At 40.1% G+C, this 23,013-nt stretch overlaps 1 protein-coding gene across 4 annotated transcripts in view; it reads left to right on the top strand.

The window, feature by feature from the left end:
• The window catches only part of Dock10 (dedicator of cytokinesis 10), a 261,047-nt gene that overhangs the window by 56,139 nt on the left and 181,895 nt on the right, over positions 1–23,013 (top strand). For 2 of the 4 annotated variants that reach the window (XM_085697760.2, XM_085697753.2), the window contains exon 1: positions 7,111–7,322. The exons of 1 other annotated variant lie outside the window; for it this stretch is intronic. In XM_085697760.2, the coding sequence (XP_085553886.2) occupies positions 7,164–7,322 (159 nt within the window). In that variant the 5' untranslated portion in view covers positions 7,111–7,163. Of the gene's footprint in view, positions 1–7,110; positions 7,323–23,013 lie in introns of those variants that run through there. One more of the 4 variants, XM_085697755.2, reaches the window with a different exon arrangement.

The following is a 23,013-nucleotide window of genomic DNA, read 5'->3' as shown; positions in this document are numbered from 1 at the left end:
GAAACAGCTGAACCTCTGAGAAATCTAACAAGAAGCCCAGTGGTGTGGTAGTGCTGGTGGTGGTGATGGTAACGATGATTTTATCTTTATATTTCTAGTGATGGATTTGTTCATCCCACAAGACTTAGGGACATTCCCATGTAAAGATCTGTTATAGTTTAAATAAGCAGATGGGTTTTGTTGCTTACTGCCTTGGTATCCCAGTCTTTTCCCATTTTTTCCCAACCACAGAACTCAACAGAGTACAGCACATAGGGGTGAGAAAACAAGTACACACAGCCTGGGAGGCAAGTGAGCTCTATCAACATATATGGTGGTCACCATCTGATTGCCATTGTCTCTGAAGACAAGTAGCTCATGTTCTATATAGTTGTGATATGGCCATCTTGTTAGCTGAATCTCCAAGACCTGCATTCTGGGAGTACTTTGGTGTTATTCACCTTCTCATGTCATTAATGTCAGCAAGGGATTACATAATATGCCAACTGAATTTCTGCTTTCCAAATACACACATTGTGGCCCTGTTAGTTGTGTGACAGAAATCATCCCTGCTTGTAAACACTTCTCATGATAAATACATTTTATCAAAACTTATCAAATTTGCTGCATTTATGTAGTGAGGGGCTGTGGGCAGGCCTGCTTTTCGCCTCACCCGGCTCCCGCACGGCTAGCTTAGTCCCAGAAATAACAGCATACAATTTGTATTTATTTAAGCACTGTATGGCCCATTATCTCTAGAGAGTTAGTTACTGACTAACTCTCATATCTTGATATTAACCCATTTCTAATAATCTGTGTAGCACCACGAGGTGGTGGCTTACCAGAAAAGATTTAGCATGTCTGACCTGGTGGCTGGCTCCATGGCGTCTGCCTCATTGCCCTCTTCCCAGCATTCTGTTCTGTTTACTCCATCTACCTAATTTTCTGTCCTATCAAGGGGCCAAGGCAGTCTCTTTATTGACCAATGAAAATAACACAATAGACAGATAACCCTCCTTCATCACATTTAAAGTTATTTAAATCCCCATACAATGTAACTTAAACCAATCATCACCCCAATATTTTTCTAGGACTGATAAGTTCCCTCTGCAATTGTAATCCCAGAAATCTCACAGTCTTCTATGGAGGACTGGTGAGCCCTAACAGGGTGTTTTCTGGGGTTGCTTCCCTGATGCTGTGCATCACTAGCATACACCTGTCTTTGGAAGACAAAAGTTAGAGTCAACATGATTAACATTCAGAATTGCATGTAAGATGAAACTCTGAAGCCGGTGACAAAATTCAGATTTTGAGACTCACTGTAGCTGCAATTCTTTGAGTCATTTGGCCTCTCTGTACCTCAGTTTCCTCAGTTATAAAGAGAGGGTGATCATAGCACTCTCTTATAGGTGGAGGTATAAATAAATGAAGGCACTGAGCGCACAGTGGGTGCTCTTGAGCACACAGTGGGCTCTTTGCAGCTGTACTTTCTTGAGGGATCTACCCCATTGTATCACACGCAAGGGGATTGCATGTGTGCAATCAATTGCACGATTGACTGCAAGGGGAGCACAGGATATATAGTCAGTCAAGTGGGCACAGTCTTAGCTTTAATAGAAACATCATTTAATATTAAATCCATCAGAACATTACAACTTGTGTGCTGGACCCAGACAAGCGAGTACAGTTGCATGGGTTGAGACTTGGCACTATGAAGTAAGGTCTGTCAGGAGAGGCTTCTGAGGGGCAGGATCACTTCCATGCTGAAACCAGAGGCTATGAAGGGAGGCAAGCAAACATGTATCACCCTGACTAGCAGAAGAAACACTACTTTTCTTCTCTCAATTACTGTTATGACCCAGACTCTCTTGCAGTTGTCTCAATCATATTAGTTGCAGTAGTTATAATAATATACTCAAGTATAAAGGATGTATGCTCATTTCACACTGGCAACCTCTGCGGTTCAGAGAATTTAGTCAAGTTCCTTGATGATAAACTTCGTGCTTCTCATGGAGTCTCCAGTTCAACTGGATTCTGAGACTGAGGAACCTTTTAGCTTTGTACCCTATGCTCACTGGCAGCCTTTCCACCAAGCTATCATCAGGACAAGAACCTTTTTAGACTGGAGTCATGTTTCTCAGACATATTGATTCTAAGTATGGTCCATTTTTCTATAAGTTAAGCATATCTATGGCAAGACCTCCATAGTTGGGGTATCTGACTGTGGAGACAGACGGATACTGGAAGGTTCCTTCTTCATTTGGTTAGACTGACAAACTCTGGTAATGCTCTTAGAGTAACCAGCGTGTCCACTGTAGATTTGGTTCAAAGATGTGTGAACCAGACTGGTAGGCAAGCAAGATACTGCCCCACCTTAACTATACAGAGGGTTTCTGTGAGGTACCAACACATGGGTGCCAGGTATGGTGGAAGTCACTTCCTCCTTCTGTAAGCACTGCTGGTGCCTGGTGTGTGGCCTGTTGAATGATAAAGACAACTACCTCTTGATCTCTCTCATCCCTTTGCCTGCTTCCTCAGCTGGGGAGCCCTTTCTGGACTCTCCTGTTGCACCCTCCCACTGAACCTGTGTGACTCCTCAACCCTTCACTTTTAGTTACTGCTCAGTGTGATCACATTCACTTTCCATCATCCAGTGGCACTCCAATTCTCCTCTACTGACAGAAACTCCCCATCTCACACACACACACACACACACACACACACACACACCTTCTTTCGTTTCTTCTACACTACTCCGTGATGTCTTCACGTGGTTTGGGGGAAGAAGGAAAGTGGCAAATGTGCTTTATCTACTGTCAGAATTCTGGGCCTGCAGACTCTGCCTATGGGAAAACTGAGTTCAGGTGGCTTGAAGGCACAAGAGAGAGAAAGAAAGGGAGAGAAAGAGAGAGAGAGAGAGAGAGAGAGAGAGAGAGAGAGAGAGAGAGAGAGAGAACAATGCCCCAAGAATTCTTGCTTTGACAGTAGGTAGGAGTGTGAGGTTGATTCAACTGAGGGGGCTGAGAACCTTTCTCTGAGTTAGTGTTGAGTCATTCAGTCATTCACTTGGGGCTTTGTTGTTAGAATGTGATTTTTCCAAGCAGTATCTTACTGCCAACTTCACACACACACACACACACACACACACAAACACACACACACACTCACAGTGGGTTAGACAACATAAATTTTCTTGCAGTTCTAGAGAATGGAAACTCCCTGTATAACTGCCTTCTTTCAGTGTCTTCTGTGGCCCCTTTACCTTTTGTATGTAAAGTCAGAAAGACAAACCTCAGTGTTTCTTCCTGTTGTAAGGATACCTGTCTTAGAGGATTATGGTCCCTCAAGTATGATGCCACTTAACCTTTAACTACTGCTTAAATACCCTCTTCTCTAAGTATGGCCATGAGGTTGGGAGTCCATCTTCATCATAGAAATTTGCTGGTTCAGCCCAGCAATCTAAAAGTCTCAGCATTCTCATGCATTTTCCATTAATGAGGAAAATCTACTCATAACTCATTACAGTTGAAACAGTCTTGAAATAGTGACCTAAAGCTCACACAGAGCAATGCAATGAAGGCTATGTCACCAAAACTCCTCTCTTCTTACTCTGAACCCTTCCATGATCAATCCTGGTTATCACTATAGCAGAAGACACCCAGACCCCGGCTGCAGGTCAACATTGTCTATCAGGAAAAGGCATAAAGCACCAAGTGTTTGGGAAGGCAAAGAAGCCTTGCTTCACCTTCATCCTGCAAACTACCTCCTATTCAGAATGGTCAGGCTAGATTTAGATATGTGGCAAGATAGATGAGATGTATAGATTTAAACATACAACTCCTACATAATTTAACAAAGCAAGGGCACGCCAATACTTTCAGTTGGCATTATTTATTTAAATTAAATGTGTTTCCTTTCCTATTAAAGAAGAAAAAAGGCCTTTGGATACATTACCCTAGAGGTAGAAATGTCTGCTTCTACACTTAAGGAAATTTTAAGATAGAAAAATCTTAGACAACTACTCTGAAAACTCCATTCACCTGTCAGGATGAACAGTTCCCAGGCATTGAGCAGCTTTGGGAGTCAAGAGCAGGCACCCTTCAGGTAAAATGGGCTATTTGGGAAGTGACTTCCTATCCTGTCCCTTAATTCTTTCATCTTTTTTTCTTATTCTTCCTCCTCCTCTTCTTTCCCTCTTCCTCTTCTTCCCCTCCTCCTCTTCTTTGTACTACCTTTGCTCGCTCTCCTTTTACTTCCTATGATACCTTTCTGCCTGAGGTACAGTAACTTGGCAATGGCATCCTCCTTCCTCCTTCCTTTTGTCTTCTTTGGAAATGAAGAAGGTTAATCCACATCTATACAACATGACTTTCTCAAGCCTTCCCCAGCCCCCATGCATGGTTTAAGATTTTGTGATGAATTGGCACACAGTATGTATTTAACAACTCCATAAAACTTGCTCCCAACACTTTGAGAGGCTTAACAATGCACATTGTTAATGACAATATCACATTAGAAAAAGAAATCAAAATATCTCCTACTGGGTTTGCATTTAGTCAGTGTCTAATAAAATCACAAGGTAATGTCCACCTAGGAAAAGGACATAGATGAAAGCAAAAGAAAATCTCCATAAGTTATATACAGGCTGGGTCATATTTGAAGCCAAATTAATGATTTATATAAAAAAACAGCAGACTATTGATGAAAGGTATACAGCTTATTTTAAAATATTTCCTATGTTGACATAAGAGCATGTTTCTTTAAGATTTCTATGTTCCTTAGTCAGACTCACCCGTTGCATCCATATAACCTTAGTGCTCAGAATCTAGCCTCTCTGTTACTGTTTTGATGTCAATTTTTCGCAGAAGCTGTCAAACATGTCGGATTCCTATTTCCCACTTTTTATCTATTTTGTTCCCTGTCCAGTGGATAACTGTTTTATACGCTGAATTCAAAAGAAACTCGTCTTTGGGTACTCTCTTAAAATAGAGATTTGGACTCAGAAGGACAGAATGAAGGAGCGAGAAAGGGAGATGGGGAAGGATAATGCAAGCCCCTCCCTAGCAGCCTGTCAGTCATAGGGGCAGATTCCTCAGAGGCAAAGAGAGGATCAATGGAAACAGGCTCCTAATAACTAGAAAGCATCCATGTATTTCCCTAAAGACCATGCCATCTGCCAAAACATCTGATTCCAAACATTACCCCGGAGTGTTAGCCAGACTTAGAGAGAGGTGACCAGGAGGAAGTTCAGGAGACAAGTGTGTCTTTGGACCCCCAGTGCGTGTGACTGTGCTAGGACTCTTCTCCTCGCCATTGTCTGCCTGGAGCTGGAGGTACGTGCTCATGGGCAGAGGATCATTACCCATGTAGAGGATTGGAGGGAGAGCTACTATGAGAATGTGGGGAGGTGGATAGAATGAGCCCAGAGACGCAGCCCTGTTTCAAAGGGTACACACACAAACACGGGCTCACACTTGGCACTTCCTTTGCATATTCAATACACTTGAGCCAGATGATCTAAACTGTGGCCTCTTGTCAGTAAATGCCCCAGTCGTCTGAAGTGCTATGGTTTAGATTAGAGAGCAAGCTAGTTGACAGAAGTCCAGAGGAAGTTAAGGACTCGCCAGCCCCGCTAGCATTTTTTTTCTTCTTTCTCTGGCAGCGCTAAAATATGTTTGCTCAAAACAGAGCAAGATAAAAAACTATTGGCAGTCAGTACTTCTTAAAAGAGGAGGGGAAAGAGTGAAGAGAAACATGTTTTATTTCTCTGGCAGACATACCAATTAAAACGATACTGTGTTGTGACAGATGACTGAGTAATTAACGCCTAACTGAGCATTTTGCTATATGCTTCAACGAAAGTGACGCAAGTGTGGCTGAGTCAACCTCACCTTACAGTCGAACAAACCTTTGCTAAGCAGCATACAGTAGCATTCTGGACACAAGGAACCCCCAAACGAAATAGAATGCTGTTTTGTTTTGATTCTTTTTCTTTAAATCTCTGAGAGTTTTGGGCTGAAAAAATTAGCTTGGCCAGAAGATTCCAACATTGAAAATCCTCCTGGGGATTTCATGCTTTCCTCGTTTGTAAGCAAAATCCATTTTCCATGAGATATTTTTAGCTCGTGTATCCCCTGCTGTCCTATTAGCTTTCAGTATACCATTAGATCTTGAGGCCATTCCAGATGGGTCATGTGATTTCTAAGCATCCCCTTTCGGCTCCCTCCTAAGTGACTAGTCTTACAGAAGTCAGAAAAGACTAGACCTTTAACTACCAAAGACCTCAGTGTGTTGTTATGAAGTCTTGGTTCATATTGATAGGATGTTAAAATGTTTTCCAGCTGCCTCTTAAGAGGTCAGCTTGGCAGAGTGCACTGGGTGACCTCAGATAGAGAGGTTTTCAGCCCTGCAAACCGCCTATGTAAATATAAAAATGTATTAGGCTGCAGAACTGTGTGTGGGGGAACAGAACAACCACACCATTGAGAAGAAATCACGCTGAACACTGGCATCTCTCACATGGTCTGTTATCGCATGCATACTTTGGATAAACTGTCTTGATTCAGGGTACTCTACACTTCTGATGCCAATTTCTCTTTTGGAATTTATGCAAAATAAAACCCCGATGACTTAATGTCATAACCAGAAAAACTTCCTTCTGAAAGTGTTTACATTTTTTTAAACTATTGTTTGTCAGTCAATACACCTCCTTTGCCTTGGGAGGAGAAAAGTTAGCATGAAGTCTGATTTTCAGTTGTTTAATTTGAAGAATGATTTATGGGGTGTGTGTGTGTGTGTGTGTGTGTGAGAGAGAGAGAGAGAGAGAGAGAGAGAGAGAGAGAGAGAGAGAAAGAGACAGAGAGGTATTTACCCAAAACTCTGAAGCAAGAATCCAATACAGTCCCTGTAATGAACAGAAAGCATGCTTTTGAAATGCGTTGAGAAATCCTTTCTAGTTGAAACGCTCTGGTGTTGTTGAGTGTGTTCAGTTTCCGGGGATCAAATCTTCCCCATCTCTGCATCCAAGCTATTTGGCCGTGATCAGATGATCATAGCTCAAGGAAGTGATTGGAGGGCGAGCCGGCTGCAGCTGCCGTGTAGGCTTGTTCCCTGGGACAAGGAGGCACTGTTTTTCAAACATAGCATCAACATAGAAGTTACTCTGTAGGCTCCAGGATGCAGCGATGGGCTGCACTGCCAGCATTGTTCTGCTTCAAGCTTTTCGCTCTGTGGTCCAGAGGAGCTGTCCACACATTTGCAGAAGACGCCAGGAGGAACCCTCCCATGAAATCGTGCCTCTCGAAAGTGACGATGAAATGAGTAGACCCAGAACCCTCATAATGGTACTGTATGCTTGGCAAACAGTCTCTCTTGACTGAACTGCTATTACAGAGATAAACGCTACAATTTGGGAGGGTTTGGTGTTTTGGCTTCAGACCAAGATATGTATGACCTGGAGTTTGCTGCTACCTTGTTGTTGCTGTTTCCGGGGAAAGTATCTCTCGGTAGCATTGCTATCATTAAGAGAACTGCTTTTCTTTCTTTTCTCTGTCATTTAAACATGTGGTGTGTGTCTGTGAAATCCTCTGCTTCCCAGCATTTGTATGATGTTAACTCTGCAGCATGGAAAGAAGAAAAAAGAACAAAAAGAAATTTGACATTTAGTTTCAGTGGTTTCTGTTGTAAGTCTTAATTTGGAGGACGAGCCCAGATGGTGGGTTTCTTTGTGTATCGCCTATAAACAATCATGTTTCGTAGATGCTGGTAGTTAGATCTCGAACTTCAAGAGATCTGGGGTTATCTTTCTGTCCTTTTCCTGACTCTGAAACGGAAATGCTTTTTCAAAACGCTTAGTTAACTTTGGCAAAGAATCAGAGTAACATATTGAGAGTTGTGTGGAATGCATGAAATTTTCGTTTAAAAGTTGTTTCTTACCAATTGTAAAATTCTATAATTTTAAAATTTGTTCTTTTATTGTATCAGTGTTGCTCTTCTGTGCTTCTATTAAGCAGCGAGGATGAAGTAAAGAGTCCCTTGTAACTTTAAGATTTGGGGAAGGGATCTGTTTAATCACTGAAATCCGCTGTCAGGATATAAATGGTATGCTCCATTTTCCAAAACTGGGGATGTGTTGAAGTCAGAGTGCTTTTTAACTCATTTTTTTTTCTTTTAGACTTTGGTGTTTAAGGATATAGTAAATAATGAGTGAAAAATACCTGTTGCATTAACAGTTTTTAAATGGAAGTCATTTGGTCCTGGATGTGCCTCTGAGTGACAGATGAACACAGTGTAACTTTCTATACCTAGTCTTTTGACAAATCAAGGTTTGGGTTTTCATAAAACAATATTGCTCTTGAATTGAGGGCTATGGCTGTCTCTTCACAGAAGCAAAATGATTTCACACTTATTAACCCTGTAAAGTTAAAAGGGTTTGAGATTGCTCAAAGGTCAAAAAAAATCCTGTTTTCTAACTTTTATTAATAGTATCAACATATTCATAGATTGTACACAGATATATGTATTACTGACACCAATAGTTTTTCTAATTAGATTATAATTTTTTCAAAATAAGCAAAATATTTTAAAGTATTCAATAGCTGTTTACTATTTTCTACATATCCTTTTGGTTTATCTAGTTCTTTTACCAGAATTAAATGGAATGATAAGAATTCACCATGGGTAGTGTAGAAGGAACGGTGGGCCACTTCCTGCATCAGGGTAGAACTCTTATCCCTATGTTTTAAATTTATAATGTTTCATCTTATATGAAACCACTTTTTCCTACAAATACTTTTTTGTCGCATCTCTCTTTCTGTGTGTGTGTGTGTGTGTGTGTGTGTGTGTGTGTGTGTACACATGTGTGTGTGTTTGAAAATGAATGTTTTATCATGTTTTTAATTCAGTAACTTTAAGGCAAATGAAAAGTCCTAAACTCAGGAAACAAAAAGAATCCACCATGTCATGATAATATGCTATATATTAAAAAATCTAAAAGAAAGAGTTTTGAATGTTATTTCACCACAAGTAAATGACAGGTGCTTGAGGAAATACATGCTTATGCTGATCTAGACATGATGCAATGACTATGTAGATTGAAATGCCGCATGGCACCCCATAAATGTGCACGACTGTCATGCGTCAATTAGAAAGTTGAGCATGTTTAACAAGAACTTACTGATGACAAATTAGAGGTTTGGAAGACTGGACGCCTTGTTCATGTCCTAGAACTGCTAAGTGTCCTCTCTGCAGGCCACAGGGCCCACTGATTCCAAAAGCCATTGTGCTTCCCACCCTGTTTCCTCCTCAAAGAAAATAAGGATGAAATTACAAACTCACTGAGTTTTTATGAGAAGCTCATGAACCACTTAGAGGAACATATGCTGATACAAAGTCACTGTGGTCCTTGAAAACGTCCTTTAGGGCAGGGGCAGAATTCACACGTGCAGCCCCATGAAGAAATGCACCAGGAATCTCTGCCCTGGCTGCAAAGTGTGAAGGTCGTGGTACATTTCAGGTGACGTTTTGAAATGGATGTGTTGTATTAAGGCAGTAATATGTAGTGAACAGATTTGTTAATGGGAGCATTGCCCACCTTCCAAGAGGTTGCTTTGACAATGTTTGCTTGTTTCCACTTCATAAGGAGGCATGGAGATCCTAGATCTCTGGACTCCAGTGATTTTATATGAGAAGACCTGGTGGGGCTGCTGGGACTCTTGTGCTTTCAGCAAGAAATTCTGATTTATCCTACTAGAGCAGTGGTTCTCAACCTTCCCAGTGCTGCAGACCCTTTAATATACTTCCTCACGTTGTGATGACCCTCCCTATCATAAAATTATTTTCATTGCTACTTCAAAACTATAATTTCACTACTGTTATGAATCATAATGTGAATATCCGATATTCAGGACATCTGATATGCAACCCCCGTGAGAATGTCATTTGGTCCCTGAAGGGGTCATGACCCACCCGTTACAAACCAGTGCAATAGAGGCCGACCTGGGACGTCCCTATGAAAAGCATGGCTCAGTTTTGAATTCTCCCCCTTACTCTCCTTCAACCTGATGAATCTGAATTTTGACTCATGCATTCGAGAGTCTCTAGAAAATAGTAACGGACTCTATGGCTACAGAGGGCAAGCTTTGGAGCTGTGAGAACTCCAGCAGTCAGAAAACCAGCAATCAGAAAGCTATCGCAGTGGCACCAGCTGAAGTCCAGTATGGCTTTCTCCTGGGTTAGTGAGAAGTGTTTGGATTCTAGACACGTGTCGGTAGCAAAACAACTAGGTTTTGCATAAGTTACTTAGAAGGTGTGGGGAAAAGAAAGCGGTGTGGGTTTGTTGTGCACATTTCTTTAAAGGGTTTATTTGTTTTTTATCATATGTGTGTGAATGTTTGGTCTACATGTATGTATCTGTACCATGTAGCTTGGTGTCCACAGAAGGCATCCAGTCTTGTGGAACTTGGTGGTTGTGAACCACTAGACCTAGCTCTTGGAAACTGATCCCCAGACCTCTGCAAGAGCAGCAAGCACCCTTAACTGCTGAGAGATCCCCCGATCCCCTACTGTTAAGTTTTTGCCTGCATATTCAGAACCAAATTGTTCTTTAGTAGGAACGTGTAGGAGAACAGGAACATAGGAGCATGCCTATTATAAAGCATGCCGTTATAAAGGTGACGAGTTCTCAGTGCTTTATAGGTCTGTGCTGGCAATGTCAAGTAGAAGCTAGATGTGTAACTCTGGAACTTTCAGGAAGTGTGTACAGAGGAGTAAAACCTCACCCAATGAGAATACCAATAAATAATTGATGAGCAGACAAGCGGTCACTTTTCTAATGCACTGTATCATGTATAATGTGTAAGTCCATTTCACAGCTAAGCAAGTTTGCTTAGTTTGCAAGTATTGCCTTCTAACCTGTCTTGGACTGAACTTTTAATTACTATTTCACTATTTATATATATTTTTTCCACTGGTATATGGGAAATAGGTAGGGATTGAGTCTGCTTTTGTTTGTTTGCTTGTTTTGCTTTTTGTTTTTTGTCTTTTTTTTGCCTCACTGGTGCCCAGATCAATGCCTTTTATTCTTTTATAGACTAGAATTGAGTAAATGGACTGGCATCTTTGAACAATTAACACCAAGATGAAACACTTGGTTAACTCCTAACTCTTAGTTAAATTGCACAGGGATGAACTGAAAAGGGAGACACACACAAGAGTTGAACACTGATGTCCTGCAGATGTGGTGTTGCCAGTCAGGACTTTATGCAGGTATCTTTCTTAAAGAACTTCATTTGAGTGGTCTCAGTCAGAAGTCTGCTTGGGGCTTGATGATTGAAGTTTGGGAGGAGGTTCGTTAAACATGAAAATGAAAGATTTATTTAGTCCTTTTGCCATTTCTATGGGACACATAAATCCTGACAGCTGAGACTCTTAGAACTCAGTGAAGATAAACTGATAAAATGTTAAGACAGGTCTTCAAAGTAGGATGTATGTTCCTGGGGGTATGATGTATGTTCTTAAGGATATGAAGACAGAAGTTAGCCTTAGCTTACATTCCTTAGGATATTTTCAACATTATTTTTGGGGACAGTTTTTCTCAGTTGTCTGGACGCTGCTCATCATGCTAAGCTGGCTGAATAGCAAGTCCCAGTGATCTGCCTAGCCATAGCTTTTTTCTCTCATTTTTTAAATATTATTGAGCTATACATTTTTCTCTGCTTCCCTCCTTGCCTCTTTCCTCCCCTTTAGCTCTCTCCCATGGTCCCCAACCTCCCATTTTACTCAAGAGATCTTGTCACCATAGCTTTTTTATGTGGGGTCCAGAGATTAAACTTGGGTCTTTATGCTGCAGCAACCACTTCACCCATTCAGCTATCTCTCAGCCACCCAAAATATTTGTGAATTGTTTTTCTTAGCCTACTTACAGCATGTTTTGATAAAGTTTACAGATAGCTACTTTAATTTAGATAGGTCTGTTTTCTGGTTAATTCCTGTAAATTTGTATGTCTTATAATCACTGCTCACCCCAGATGTTTTCTCCATTTTTAAGTCTTTTATCCCCCTCTCAAATCAAGAATGATTATCCACTGATGCATGAGGAGACTGTGGAGCAACTGTCAGGTAGGCTCTTGTCTCCCTCTGGCTATATAACGAATTCCCCCATAGCAGAGTTGTTGGTCTCAACGGGAAAGTGAAACATTTTCAAAATTCATCAACATTTTGTGATGATTCTGAAACAGTAGAAATCATTAATTTTAATTTTGGGGCTAACAAGGATATAATGTATACATAAAGCCAAATTTGGCTTTATCATTAATATTGCTCAAAGGCCAAGAGATAAAACAGTAGTGTAAACGTGTGGTAAGTCTGTGAGGTGAAATCACCGCCAGTCAACCATGTGCACATACATGATTAAACTAAGAGGCTTAGTGACTCTCAGTTACAATTGCTGCCCAAGACCTGTATCGTAAGCTACCCTTTGATACCGTCAAGTTTCCTACAGTCAACACTGTTGTGAACTATACAGCATTTGTGTCAAATATTACCTTTAGTAATATGGATGACTTTCACAATTTAAAATGAAAGAAAATGACAAAACCAAAAAAAAATAATGAAAGGAAGAAAGAGAAAATTCCAGAGAGACACAGAGAAGATGCAAAGTCTACAATCCTAAAACATTATAGTGACAGAAAATTTGCTAACCCTTGTCTGATAAATGACAGGGCTTCAATCATTGGGGAATCTTCTTTTTCCTTCATTTTGACTTCTGTAGTATATTGTATTATCTAGTTGATCTAACGGATCTTGGATTTTCTTCTGGGTGTCTCTTGTTTACCTCAATGTCTAGGGGGTTAGTGTGATTGTATAGAGACTTCTAGATTTAGAGTCAGAAGAATAAAGGTCAGAGTCTCAAAATATCTTGTTCAATGAAAACCAGATGACCTGGTCATGCTGGTTTGACATAGGAGAAGGTGTCTCTTATCTGTTAGAGAACCAGAATCTTTACCTTATAGAATCACACTATACACTAATCAGTGTTTGTGTTAGTTGCTATTCTTAGCTCTATGACAAAATGCCTATAAAAGCAATCTAAGTGAGAAAAGATTTCTTCTTGGCTTATAGCTTGGGGAGACGTCACTCCACCATTACAGAGAAGACGTAGAAATGCTCATGGTGACATAAACCTATGGCAGAGACTTCTTGCACTTCAAGAACAGGATGCAGTATGAGCAAGAGGGGAACTAAGGTGCAGCCATAACCTTCAAAGGCATGTCCCTCCTTACCTACTTCCTCCAACAAAGGACCACGTATTAAATACTCCTTAGCCTTTAAATCAGCACCACAGGTTGGGGGCCTAGGGTACAAACTGTGAGCTTGCGGGAGACATCTCAGAGTCAACTCCAGCAGCGTCACTCGGGGTGGAAAATAGCAGTTGTGCAGGCTAGGTTAGTCTGCAGGAGATCTGTGCTACCCGCTTGGTAATTCATGCAGCCAGACAAGGAGGAGACCATTTGCATCAGGAGTTAATGCTTTTCTTCTGTATTCATTCTCAGAGCCTGTTCCAGAGAATGTGGTCCAAAACCGGAGGCTAAGAAGTGTGTTAGTACAGTCTGCTGGAGTTACTCCCTGACCTCTGCCTTTGAATCTCCTTCCAAGTTGGAAGCACAATAATCCTTGCTTCTTGCTAAAGTACTTTTAAATACCAGGATAAGAAACAATATGAGTCAGGTGGTGGGAGTACACACCTTTAATCCCAGCATTCAGGAGGCAGAGACAGGCGGATCTCTGTTATTGTGAGGCCAGCCTGGTCTACAGAGCAAGTTTTATGACAGGTTCCAAAGCTATGAAAAACCCTATCTCAAAACAAAACAAAACAAAACAAAAACTAAATAAATAAAGCAAGATGATGGAATAAAATAATTATTTATAAAAATAATAATTTAATTTCTCTGGGACTCATTTGTTTACATATATGCTTAGTGAACAAAATCAAGACCAACGAGGAATTTGATATGGGAATGACTTCAGAGGAAATAAAATAATCTCCTTCTATCTCTTTACTAAATAACCTAATAAAACTTTTGCAGAGGGATTCTTCACATTCTTTGCCCAGTTGCCTATCTGTTGAGTGGCTCTTTGAGGAAAAGGCTTTTAAGGTCTCTAAATCCCAAGTTAATGTTCTGCTCTGCTTTAGTGAGAATGGATTTGAATATACGGACTTAAGACTCCCTCAGGAAAGAAATCCCATGTAAATAATGGAAACTGAGTTTAAATGGTGTGCCAAAGATAGTATAACACAGAGCCTAAAAGCCCAGAGAATCTTTGGCAGTAAGTTTTGCGTGTGAACTCATTTTCAGCTGAATCATGAGGCCATAGAGAAAAGACAGATGCTTTCAATGTCTTCTCCCTGGGCAGAAGAATTAATTGAATGTACTTGGAGCTTAGCAATCAAGAATACAAACCTTTCAGGAAAGTGATTACAGGACTCAGATAACATACGGTATTTGCTTGTTCCAATGATAGCTCACTGTTACGGTGGCACCATTTGAAAATGATAAGGAACAAAAAATGTTTTAAAATTAAAATCTATAGTATGATAGTATGATAAAAAAAAACAGCAGAAAGTCATGGGTGTGTCAGGAGATGTGATAGCCAGTCATGAAAATCAAAACAAATGCACAGATTCAACTATCTAGATTGATGTAGGTATAAATAAACAAGTGTGTGTGTGTGTGTGTGTGTGTGTGTGTGTGTGTGTATAAAATATTCTACCTCAGTGATTCAATGATATAATGCTTTGGGAGAAGCCACGGTGTCAAGATTGTAAAGATTATATTACCAAATAGAAACATTTTGTTATATGTCTAGAAAAAAATGAATTCAAATTATTGATAATAAAAATTGCTTAATTTTTGAAATATAATTAAATATATTTTATAAGTGTAGCATGTTTTCTTTCAATGTTTCTTTATTGTGTGGAAGAGTGGGCTTTAGACTCATTCCCTCAATTTTAGGATTCAATATGACCCAACCCTAAACCCTGATCTTAGGATATAATAGGGATATAATTGAGAAATTGAAAAAAAAAGTAGTGATACAATTGAAAGCGAATATGTCGTTTGCAAGTCAAATCTGAATGCAGCTTCTTCAGTGAGGTTTTCCTAAAAAGTCAATTTATTCTCTCAGGTTTTATCTTTATAGAGCTGATTTGCACAGTTAGGGACTACAGTTTAAGACTGCTGAAATTCCTGCTGTAGTTTGAATCTGGCATTTCCCCAAATCCTAGGTGTCCCAAATTGGCGGTGAGTTTATGGCACTACCTGGAGGTGGTGAGACCTGTAAGAATTGATTGGCAAGATCAGTAAGGTGCACCTTTGGAGGCACTGTTGGGAGGCCAGCCCCTCCTGTCACCTGTTTTGCTTCCCAAATGTCAGAAGGTAGACAGCTTCCTTCCTATGTACTCCCACCATGCTGTACTGCGTTGCCACAGGTCCAAATGCTATGAACTAATGAACCACAAGCTTAAGTATCAAAAATGGAAGCCAAATCAACCTTTCTTCCTCAGTAGAGTATCTCAGGTTGTCTTGTTACAGCAGCAGGAAGCTGACTGCTACAATCCATTTCCTAAAATCGTTTTTGTTTTATGCTTCACGTTTAAAGTTGCGTTCACTCTGCCGGTGTTGAGCGCGTCACTGTCTGAACAAAGGAATTCAGCCCAGAGCTGGACCGAGCAGCAGACTGAGAGACGATATCATTTAGCATTCATCAGGCACAGGTGACATCAATCTGGCTGCTCTAACCTCATGCAGTACACAGTTTGAAGGCCGACACAGAGCTCAGATGGTTGAAGGTCTTGACTGGTACTTCAGCGAGAGCTGCAGTATTTCCTTAGTGATCTAACCTTCTTGCATCCAGCCACATCCAATGAAGTAGCCTTAGTTCCGAGCCCCAGAGAATGGCAAGGCGCTAAAAGAAAAAAGAACATTCTCGGCTAAAAGAGGACATGAGAAAGCGCCATGTGTCAGTCCTAGTTTTCATGGTGCTTTCTGAGTTAAGGTCAGAGTGTGTGGTCCGAATCTTTCACCAAACCACCTGCTGACTATGTGAGTCCTGGGTTAATTATTTCATTATTTCTGCTGTAGTTACCTTGTCTGTGAAATTGACTAGTGTATACCCATTTGTATTCATTTCCTATTGCTGCTGTCATATAATACCACAGAGTAGTTTTAGATAGCACATGTATTGTCTTTCAATTAAAACAACACACGTCTGTTATCTCGTATTTCTGGAGCAGAAATCTGATACAGATCTCACTAGACAGAAATTGGTAGAGCTGCCTTTCCTGAAGGTTCGAGGAAAGAATTGGCTTTTCAGTCTTTTTCAGCTTCAAGAGGCCATTCACATTCATTGGGATGCGTAGTGGTTTGAGAATGGCTTCCATAGTCTCATGCAATTAAGTGAATGCTTGCTCCCCAGTTGGTGGAACTATTTGGGAAGGATTAGGAGGACTTTGTTGGAATAGGTTTGTCACTGGGGGGTGGGAGGAGTGAACTTTGAGATTTCAAAAGACCACACATTTTCAGTTAGCTCTCTCTCTCTCTCTCTCTCTCTCTCTCTCTCTCTCTCTGCTTTGTGGTTGTTGTCTCAACATGTGAGCTCTCAGTTTATAAGCCAGTGACATCTTCTTATGGCTCTGGCCCCTGACTCTCAGCCTTCCCTGAGGACCCTGTAATTACCTGAGTAATTTGGGTTATCCTCATCTGTAAATTAGCAGCCTTATCTTCTCTCTTACAGTCTTATCTCCTTCATGTCATGCAAATGATACATTGCTAACTTCCTGAGATTAGAATGTACACGATGCTAAAAAACTGTAATTCTGTCTGCCATATTATCTCAGGAGGTTATTTCAGAGACCCAGTGGATACATACAAGTAGCACATCTATAATAAATCCTGATGATTAGGAAGAGCCCAGTAAATTTTAGTTATTTTATTGTTTTTTTACTGTATTGATAAAATGCATTCGTAAATTTCCTTTACTTTAGCGTTACTTTGTAAAAAAGAATTAGATTGCTAAAAAGAAACTTAATTTGCATTTCATGGAAAATAAAAAGATGGGAAGACAAACAATTTTTAACATAGCCCTTTAATATTAATTTAATAGAATATTCACATGAATAGATTACTTTATAATATACAAGGGTGTTTGAGTTTCTCTTTTGTTTCATCCATCACTTACTTGTTCTTTGAAATTTATTTCTTCACATTTTTAAATCACTTATTAAAGGAGTAGTTCTTTTCCATTTTCAAATTACACAGAATTTAGAAATAATAAGGATGAAAGATGCAAATGTAAGGACTTTTTAAAACTGGGGGATATGGAGATGGAACAATAGGAAAACTGACTCCCCAGCATCCTTCTACAATGCTGGAGTAATGGCACCCGTTTATGATCCCAGTGTTTGTAGACCTCAAGGGCTTGGTGGTCAACAGCCTAATCAAAGCAGGGAGCTCTCTTTCAATAGATAAAGTGGAAAGTGAGAGAGGAACATCTCCAGTGCCAACTTCTGCACGTGTACATGCACACACACACACACACACACACACACACACACACACACTGGCCAGCACACTTAGGCATATATGAGTACATGCGTGCACACACACAAATCCAGTGTGCATTTATACTCATAGTACATTTCAATGTGAATTCTGATATTATCACAAACGTTTGCTTGGTCTATAGAGGTCATAAAATGTATAATTAAAAGAGTAAATTCGCACACTTCACTTTTGAAATTTAAAGATTTTATAATAATTAGATAGATTATCAATTGTTAATGTTAAATTCCTTAAAGTTAAGTAAAATTAAGACAAATTCACCTACTGTTGAAGCACTTTTCAAGCACTCCTTGGCCACAGACAGTTCTTGCTGTGGTATTAGACAGCGTAGGCACAGCAAGCAGTAAACTTGTCCAAAGTCATACATCTCAGCAGGATTTTGTCATACTACTTTTGAACTCAGGACAGTGCTTGTAGTCACACTGCCACACTATCATACCCTGTGTGTGATCTACAGCAAAGCCTGGCTTTCCAGTGTTCGCTTCCTTGTCTATTCATGTATTTGTTTCTTTGATTAAAACAAAAACTAGACACAACAACAACAATTGGCCATTTTGTATCTTTAAATTATGTAGAGAGAGCATAAAGGAGAACAGGTCAACTGCTAATCTGAGTGTTTAAGGTGAATTAAAAATGTATCATTCTTCTCTTGTCCCTAGACTATTCTTCTAAGTGGATCATTGGCAGCCTTATTGCATTGGCAAGTGGGCTATAACAAAAATAGATAGAAATAAGTGGTATGCAGGGTAGTGGTAGAGAAGAAAGCATCCTGTGTAGACATTGGCCAGCATGTGTCTGCCACTTACCCTGTTGCTGGAAGCCCAGCCAACCCTCTACCTTATTTCTACCTTCAGAGGATCATACCCAATCCTCGCTTTCCACTGACCAGGACTCCTCTTCTACAGCCTGGCCAGATCCACTCTTTTTACATGTCTACCTCCTTTCCCACTTCTGGACTGGTTATATCCATTGCCCCCTCTTCTATTCCTTGTCACTATTATCTCGGGTCTGGATTTCTTCTTGCTATATTGGGCATTGGAGGTACAATAGGTTGAGCTTGTGCGAAGTCACACCTCTCTAATGGATTCTCATGGCTTTTGTATTCAGAACAGTTCTTGCAGCAGCATTGACACTCTACAGAGCTTTGTGCAAACTATGCCTGACTCACCAATGAGCACAAGAGTGTACCATTCTTCAACATGGTTCCCAGTACTGCAAGATGCCTGAAGCTTCTCCTTCAGTTCACAAAAATCTCCAATGATGACTGTATAGAATAACAAAATGCTGAGAATTTGAGGGTATAGATTTCAGTTGCCTTGCTGGAAAGGAAAGATCAAGATGGAGGAGATAAACTGGTATTGCAATGATTTTTGTAACAGTTGGTGCCAGAGTAAGTGTATTTGGTCAGTTCTGGAAACCAAGAGACTCGTAGTCTTTTTAGTATATGCTAGTCCCTGCCCTTTAGCTCAAAGACAGTGGACTGCAGCTCCAGAGTCTGTGTGTACTTTCAAACAGAATGACATTAACGCAAGCTGCAAAGTGTCATAGTAATAATTTCAATAGCTAGGAAATATTAACCAGTTTTTTTTTTACCATCTTAGGAATAAATCCATTTGGGGGAAATGAAAGTCAATTCTGCCCTTCCATATGCAAGGGACTCCTGCTCCAAGTTAGTCTCTTGACTGTTTCTCAAGGACTAAATATAAAATGTATTCAAGTTAATCTGTAGAGGTGAACAATGGCAAAAACAGGGTCATCTAAGTTTCAGAAGACATGTGGGGATCCATGGGGACTATGACAGAGATGATGAAGGACTTAGAAGGTAAATTACTTTCTTGTCATTCTTCACATTAACTGCTTACAGGTCTCTTTTTGGAGAAAAGACATGCATCTCTGTAGTATGAGGGCCGGGCTCGTTGGGGTTTCTGTCCTGCCCGGTCCCCCACCCATTTAGTCCCAGAGAAAATCACACAGAGATCTCCATAAGTTATAAAACTGATTGGCCCTTTAGCTCAGGTCTTGCTAACTCTTACAACTTACATAAACCCATTAGTCTTATCTATATTAGCTACATGACTCGGTAACTTTCTCAGTGGGGCAAGTTACATCTTGCTTCTTCTGTGGTCTGGGCTGGACTGGGAGGAATGGGCTTCCTCCTTCCCAGAACTCTCCTGTTCTCATCACTCCACCTCTATTTCCTGTCTGTTGACCCACCTATACTTCCTTCCTGGCCAATCAGCATTTATTTAAAGCATGACTGACAGAATATAGACAATTCCCCTGCACCACATCTCTGTAGCCTTATAGAACTCTGACTCTCAAAGTTCTATGACAGAAACCAGATAGTCTAATGCACGGCCAGCTTGGTTGCCGTTGATGAAATATGGGACTCTAGGGTAAATCTTTGAGTTCTCTGTACCTTTGTGTCCTGAATTGAGGCATAAAAATGACCATTCATAGCGCTGCTGCTGATGATGATGATAAGGATGTCCAGAGTGAAAATACTCCCAAAACACTCTTTAGGTTGCCTGGGGACTATATTTCATTATATTCATAAAATGTGAATATCCACTGCTCTCCAGCACTAGACATTAAAATAATGAGCTTTGGAGGTAGAAGCATGATCTGGGTATTATTTTGGGATGGTTCTTGGGAGGCATTTTAGCATGCCATTTCCCATTGTTATGGAAACTAGAATGTTGAGTTAGAGACTCAATAAGTAAGCAAGTTATCCTAAAAAGAAGTTTCCTCAGTTAGAGTTTCTATAGCTGCAATTGGGGGAAAGTATTGGAGGGGGATGTTTGTTTGTCCTGGCCACCCAGAACTGAAATAATCACAAAGAAACCATGTTATTTAAATCACTGCTTTGCCCATTAGCTCTACCTTCTTATTGGCTATTACATATTAATTTAACCCATTTCTATTAATCTGATTTTTTGCCACATGGCTGTGGCTTACCAGCTAAAGTTCTGGCGTCTATCTCTGACAGGGCTACATGGCTTCTCTCTCACTCTGCCTCCTTTCTCCCAGCATTCAGTTTAGTCTTCTCCACCTACCTAAGTTCTGCCCTATCAACAGGCCCAAAGCAACTTCTTTATTCATAATAGTAATAACAGCATAGAGAGGGGACTCCCACATCACCTCCCCTTTTCTGTTTAAATAAAGATGAAGGTTTTAACTTTAACATAGTAAAATTACATATTACAAAACAGTTATTAAGCAATATTTAAAGTTACAATATTTATATCTACTTTATCCTTTATTATAACTAAGGAAAACTGTAACTATAAATTTTTTAACTCCATCAAAGACTCCAGAAGGATATAATATTACCTAAGAAAACAGGAAGTGTATTGTAACCAACTTCCAGAACTCTACAATTGACAGAGACATCTCGCTGCCTGGACACTCACCCAAAGTTCTTCTGTACTGTTGGAGTATCCATCTTCAGCCTTCAGGTTCATCGTATACAGCAGATTTTTTCATGAAGCATGAAATTTTAAAGACAGTTCTGCCTATATTGGCAGTATGTCAGTCACTTTCTTCTGTGTCCTGTAGAACGTCTGGAAGACTCTTTCATGAAGCAGGAATCCTGAAGGATCATTTCACCTTTAGGCAAGTTTAGCAGTCATTTTTCTGTGGGTCCTGCATTTTCAGTTCAACAAGCAGTCCAGGCAATAGAAGTTTGTTGCCCAAATGGCTAACAAACCCCATAAGGAGCCTCTTCGGTGCCCATCTTCCCCTTGAAATAGATTGGTGCTGCCAGGAGCAGATGTCTCTCAGTGTCATGAAAAGTCCTAAGTTTTTAAAATGTTTTAAATGTCATATTGTGTAGTCCTTGAAAGGTTTGAAGGATACATATCCATCTGAAATACACCTCTTTACATCTAGAAAACCTAACTAACGTGACTACAAGCTTGACTATAATAGACAATTATCTATTAACCTGTATTTCTTAATTATACATTACATTTTTAAATGAATTGCATGATCACAATACCTTAATCAAGAGCACAAATATACATATAACAAAATTGACCTCAAACTTGTATCAATAAAGCAAGATCCATACCAATGCAAACTATCCATCTCTAAATTTAATTAAATTTAAACAAACATTTATAAACAATATTTGGGAATATGGTTTTTTGACTTACACTTCCATATCATTGCTCATCATCAAAGAAAGTCGGGATAGTAACTTAAGCAGGGCTGGACCCTGGAAGCAGGAGCTAATGCAGAGGCCATAGAGGGGTGTTGCTTACTGACTTGCTCTTCATGGGTTGCTCAGACTGTTTTCTTATAGGATCCAGGACCACCAGCCCAGGGATGGCACCACCCAAATGGGCTAGAACCTCCCCCACTAATAACTGATTAAGAAAATGCCTTACAGCTGCATCTTATGGAGGTATTTTATCAATTAGAGTTCCCTCCTTTAAGATAACTAGTTTGTGTGTGAAGTTGACATAGAGCAGCCAACACACCGGTGAACCAAATAATGGCCTCCAACTGGAAACGAATGTGAGACGTCAGGCAAAGGCAGAGTTTGTGGATAAGGAGACATTTAGGTCAGGAGGAGACTCACTGAGCAGGGAGGAGGTCACAACAAAGGGCAGTTATTCAATGATTCCGTCACAAGGCTTGCTTTAAAAGAAATGTGCCCTAGTTCCGCTCTAAAACAATGTGACGTGTTCATCCTTATTGTTCTCCCTCTCTTTTTGTTTTCCTTTAATGTATCCATTTTTCCACGATGGTTGCTGTCTTTTGTTCCATTGTTGCTGGAGATTGTTGAGTTTTCAGTTGAGATTGGATAAATTCCTTTCTGTCATTTGGTTCAGAGAGTTAAGTGAAAAATGTCAGATCTGTAAATAACAGCTGGATGCTGTGATAGGAATTGGAGATGGTTGTTTTGAACTGTGGGAGTATAAACCTGTAGATATCTTGGAGTACTAATTTGGGGGAAAATGGGAAATAAAATATTATCATCAAATGCCTCATTTTGCACCACTAAGACTAAAAGAAATTAGAAGAGATCCATGAGCTCAAAATGACACAATAAAACCTTCTAGAAGCCCTCAAGTTCATCATCAGATGCCTTCAGATCTGTTGTTGGGGAAAAGGCTGTTTGCCACAGTTGTGGTTAAACTTAATATGGATCTTCAAGATGTTACATGACTGCCTTAAAGATGGAGATTGGCAGAAGAAACAGGATTATCAAATTATTGTCACTGAGAAAACTCAAACTTGGTGTAGGATGTCCTTCTGTCAATGTGATGTTTTTATTGGTTAATGAATAAAGCTGTTTCTGCCGGTAGTTTAGCAGAATAGGCCAAGGCAAGAATTCCAAGCAGATAGAGAAGGTAAGAGTAGGCAGAGTCAAGGAGAAGTCATGAAGCTACTGCAGGAGACAGACGCA

The sequence above is a fragment of the Myodes glareolus genome, chromosome 1 (genome assembly GCF_982192425.1).
Source record: "Myodes glareolus chromosome 1, mMyoGla1.1, whole genome shotgun sequence".
In the NCBI taxonomy this organism is placed as follows: domain Eukaryota; kingdom Metazoa; phylum Chordata; class Mammalia; order Rodentia; family Cricetidae; genus Myodes; species Myodes glareolus.
This window is presented reverse-complemented; position numbering and strand designations above follow the sequence as displayed.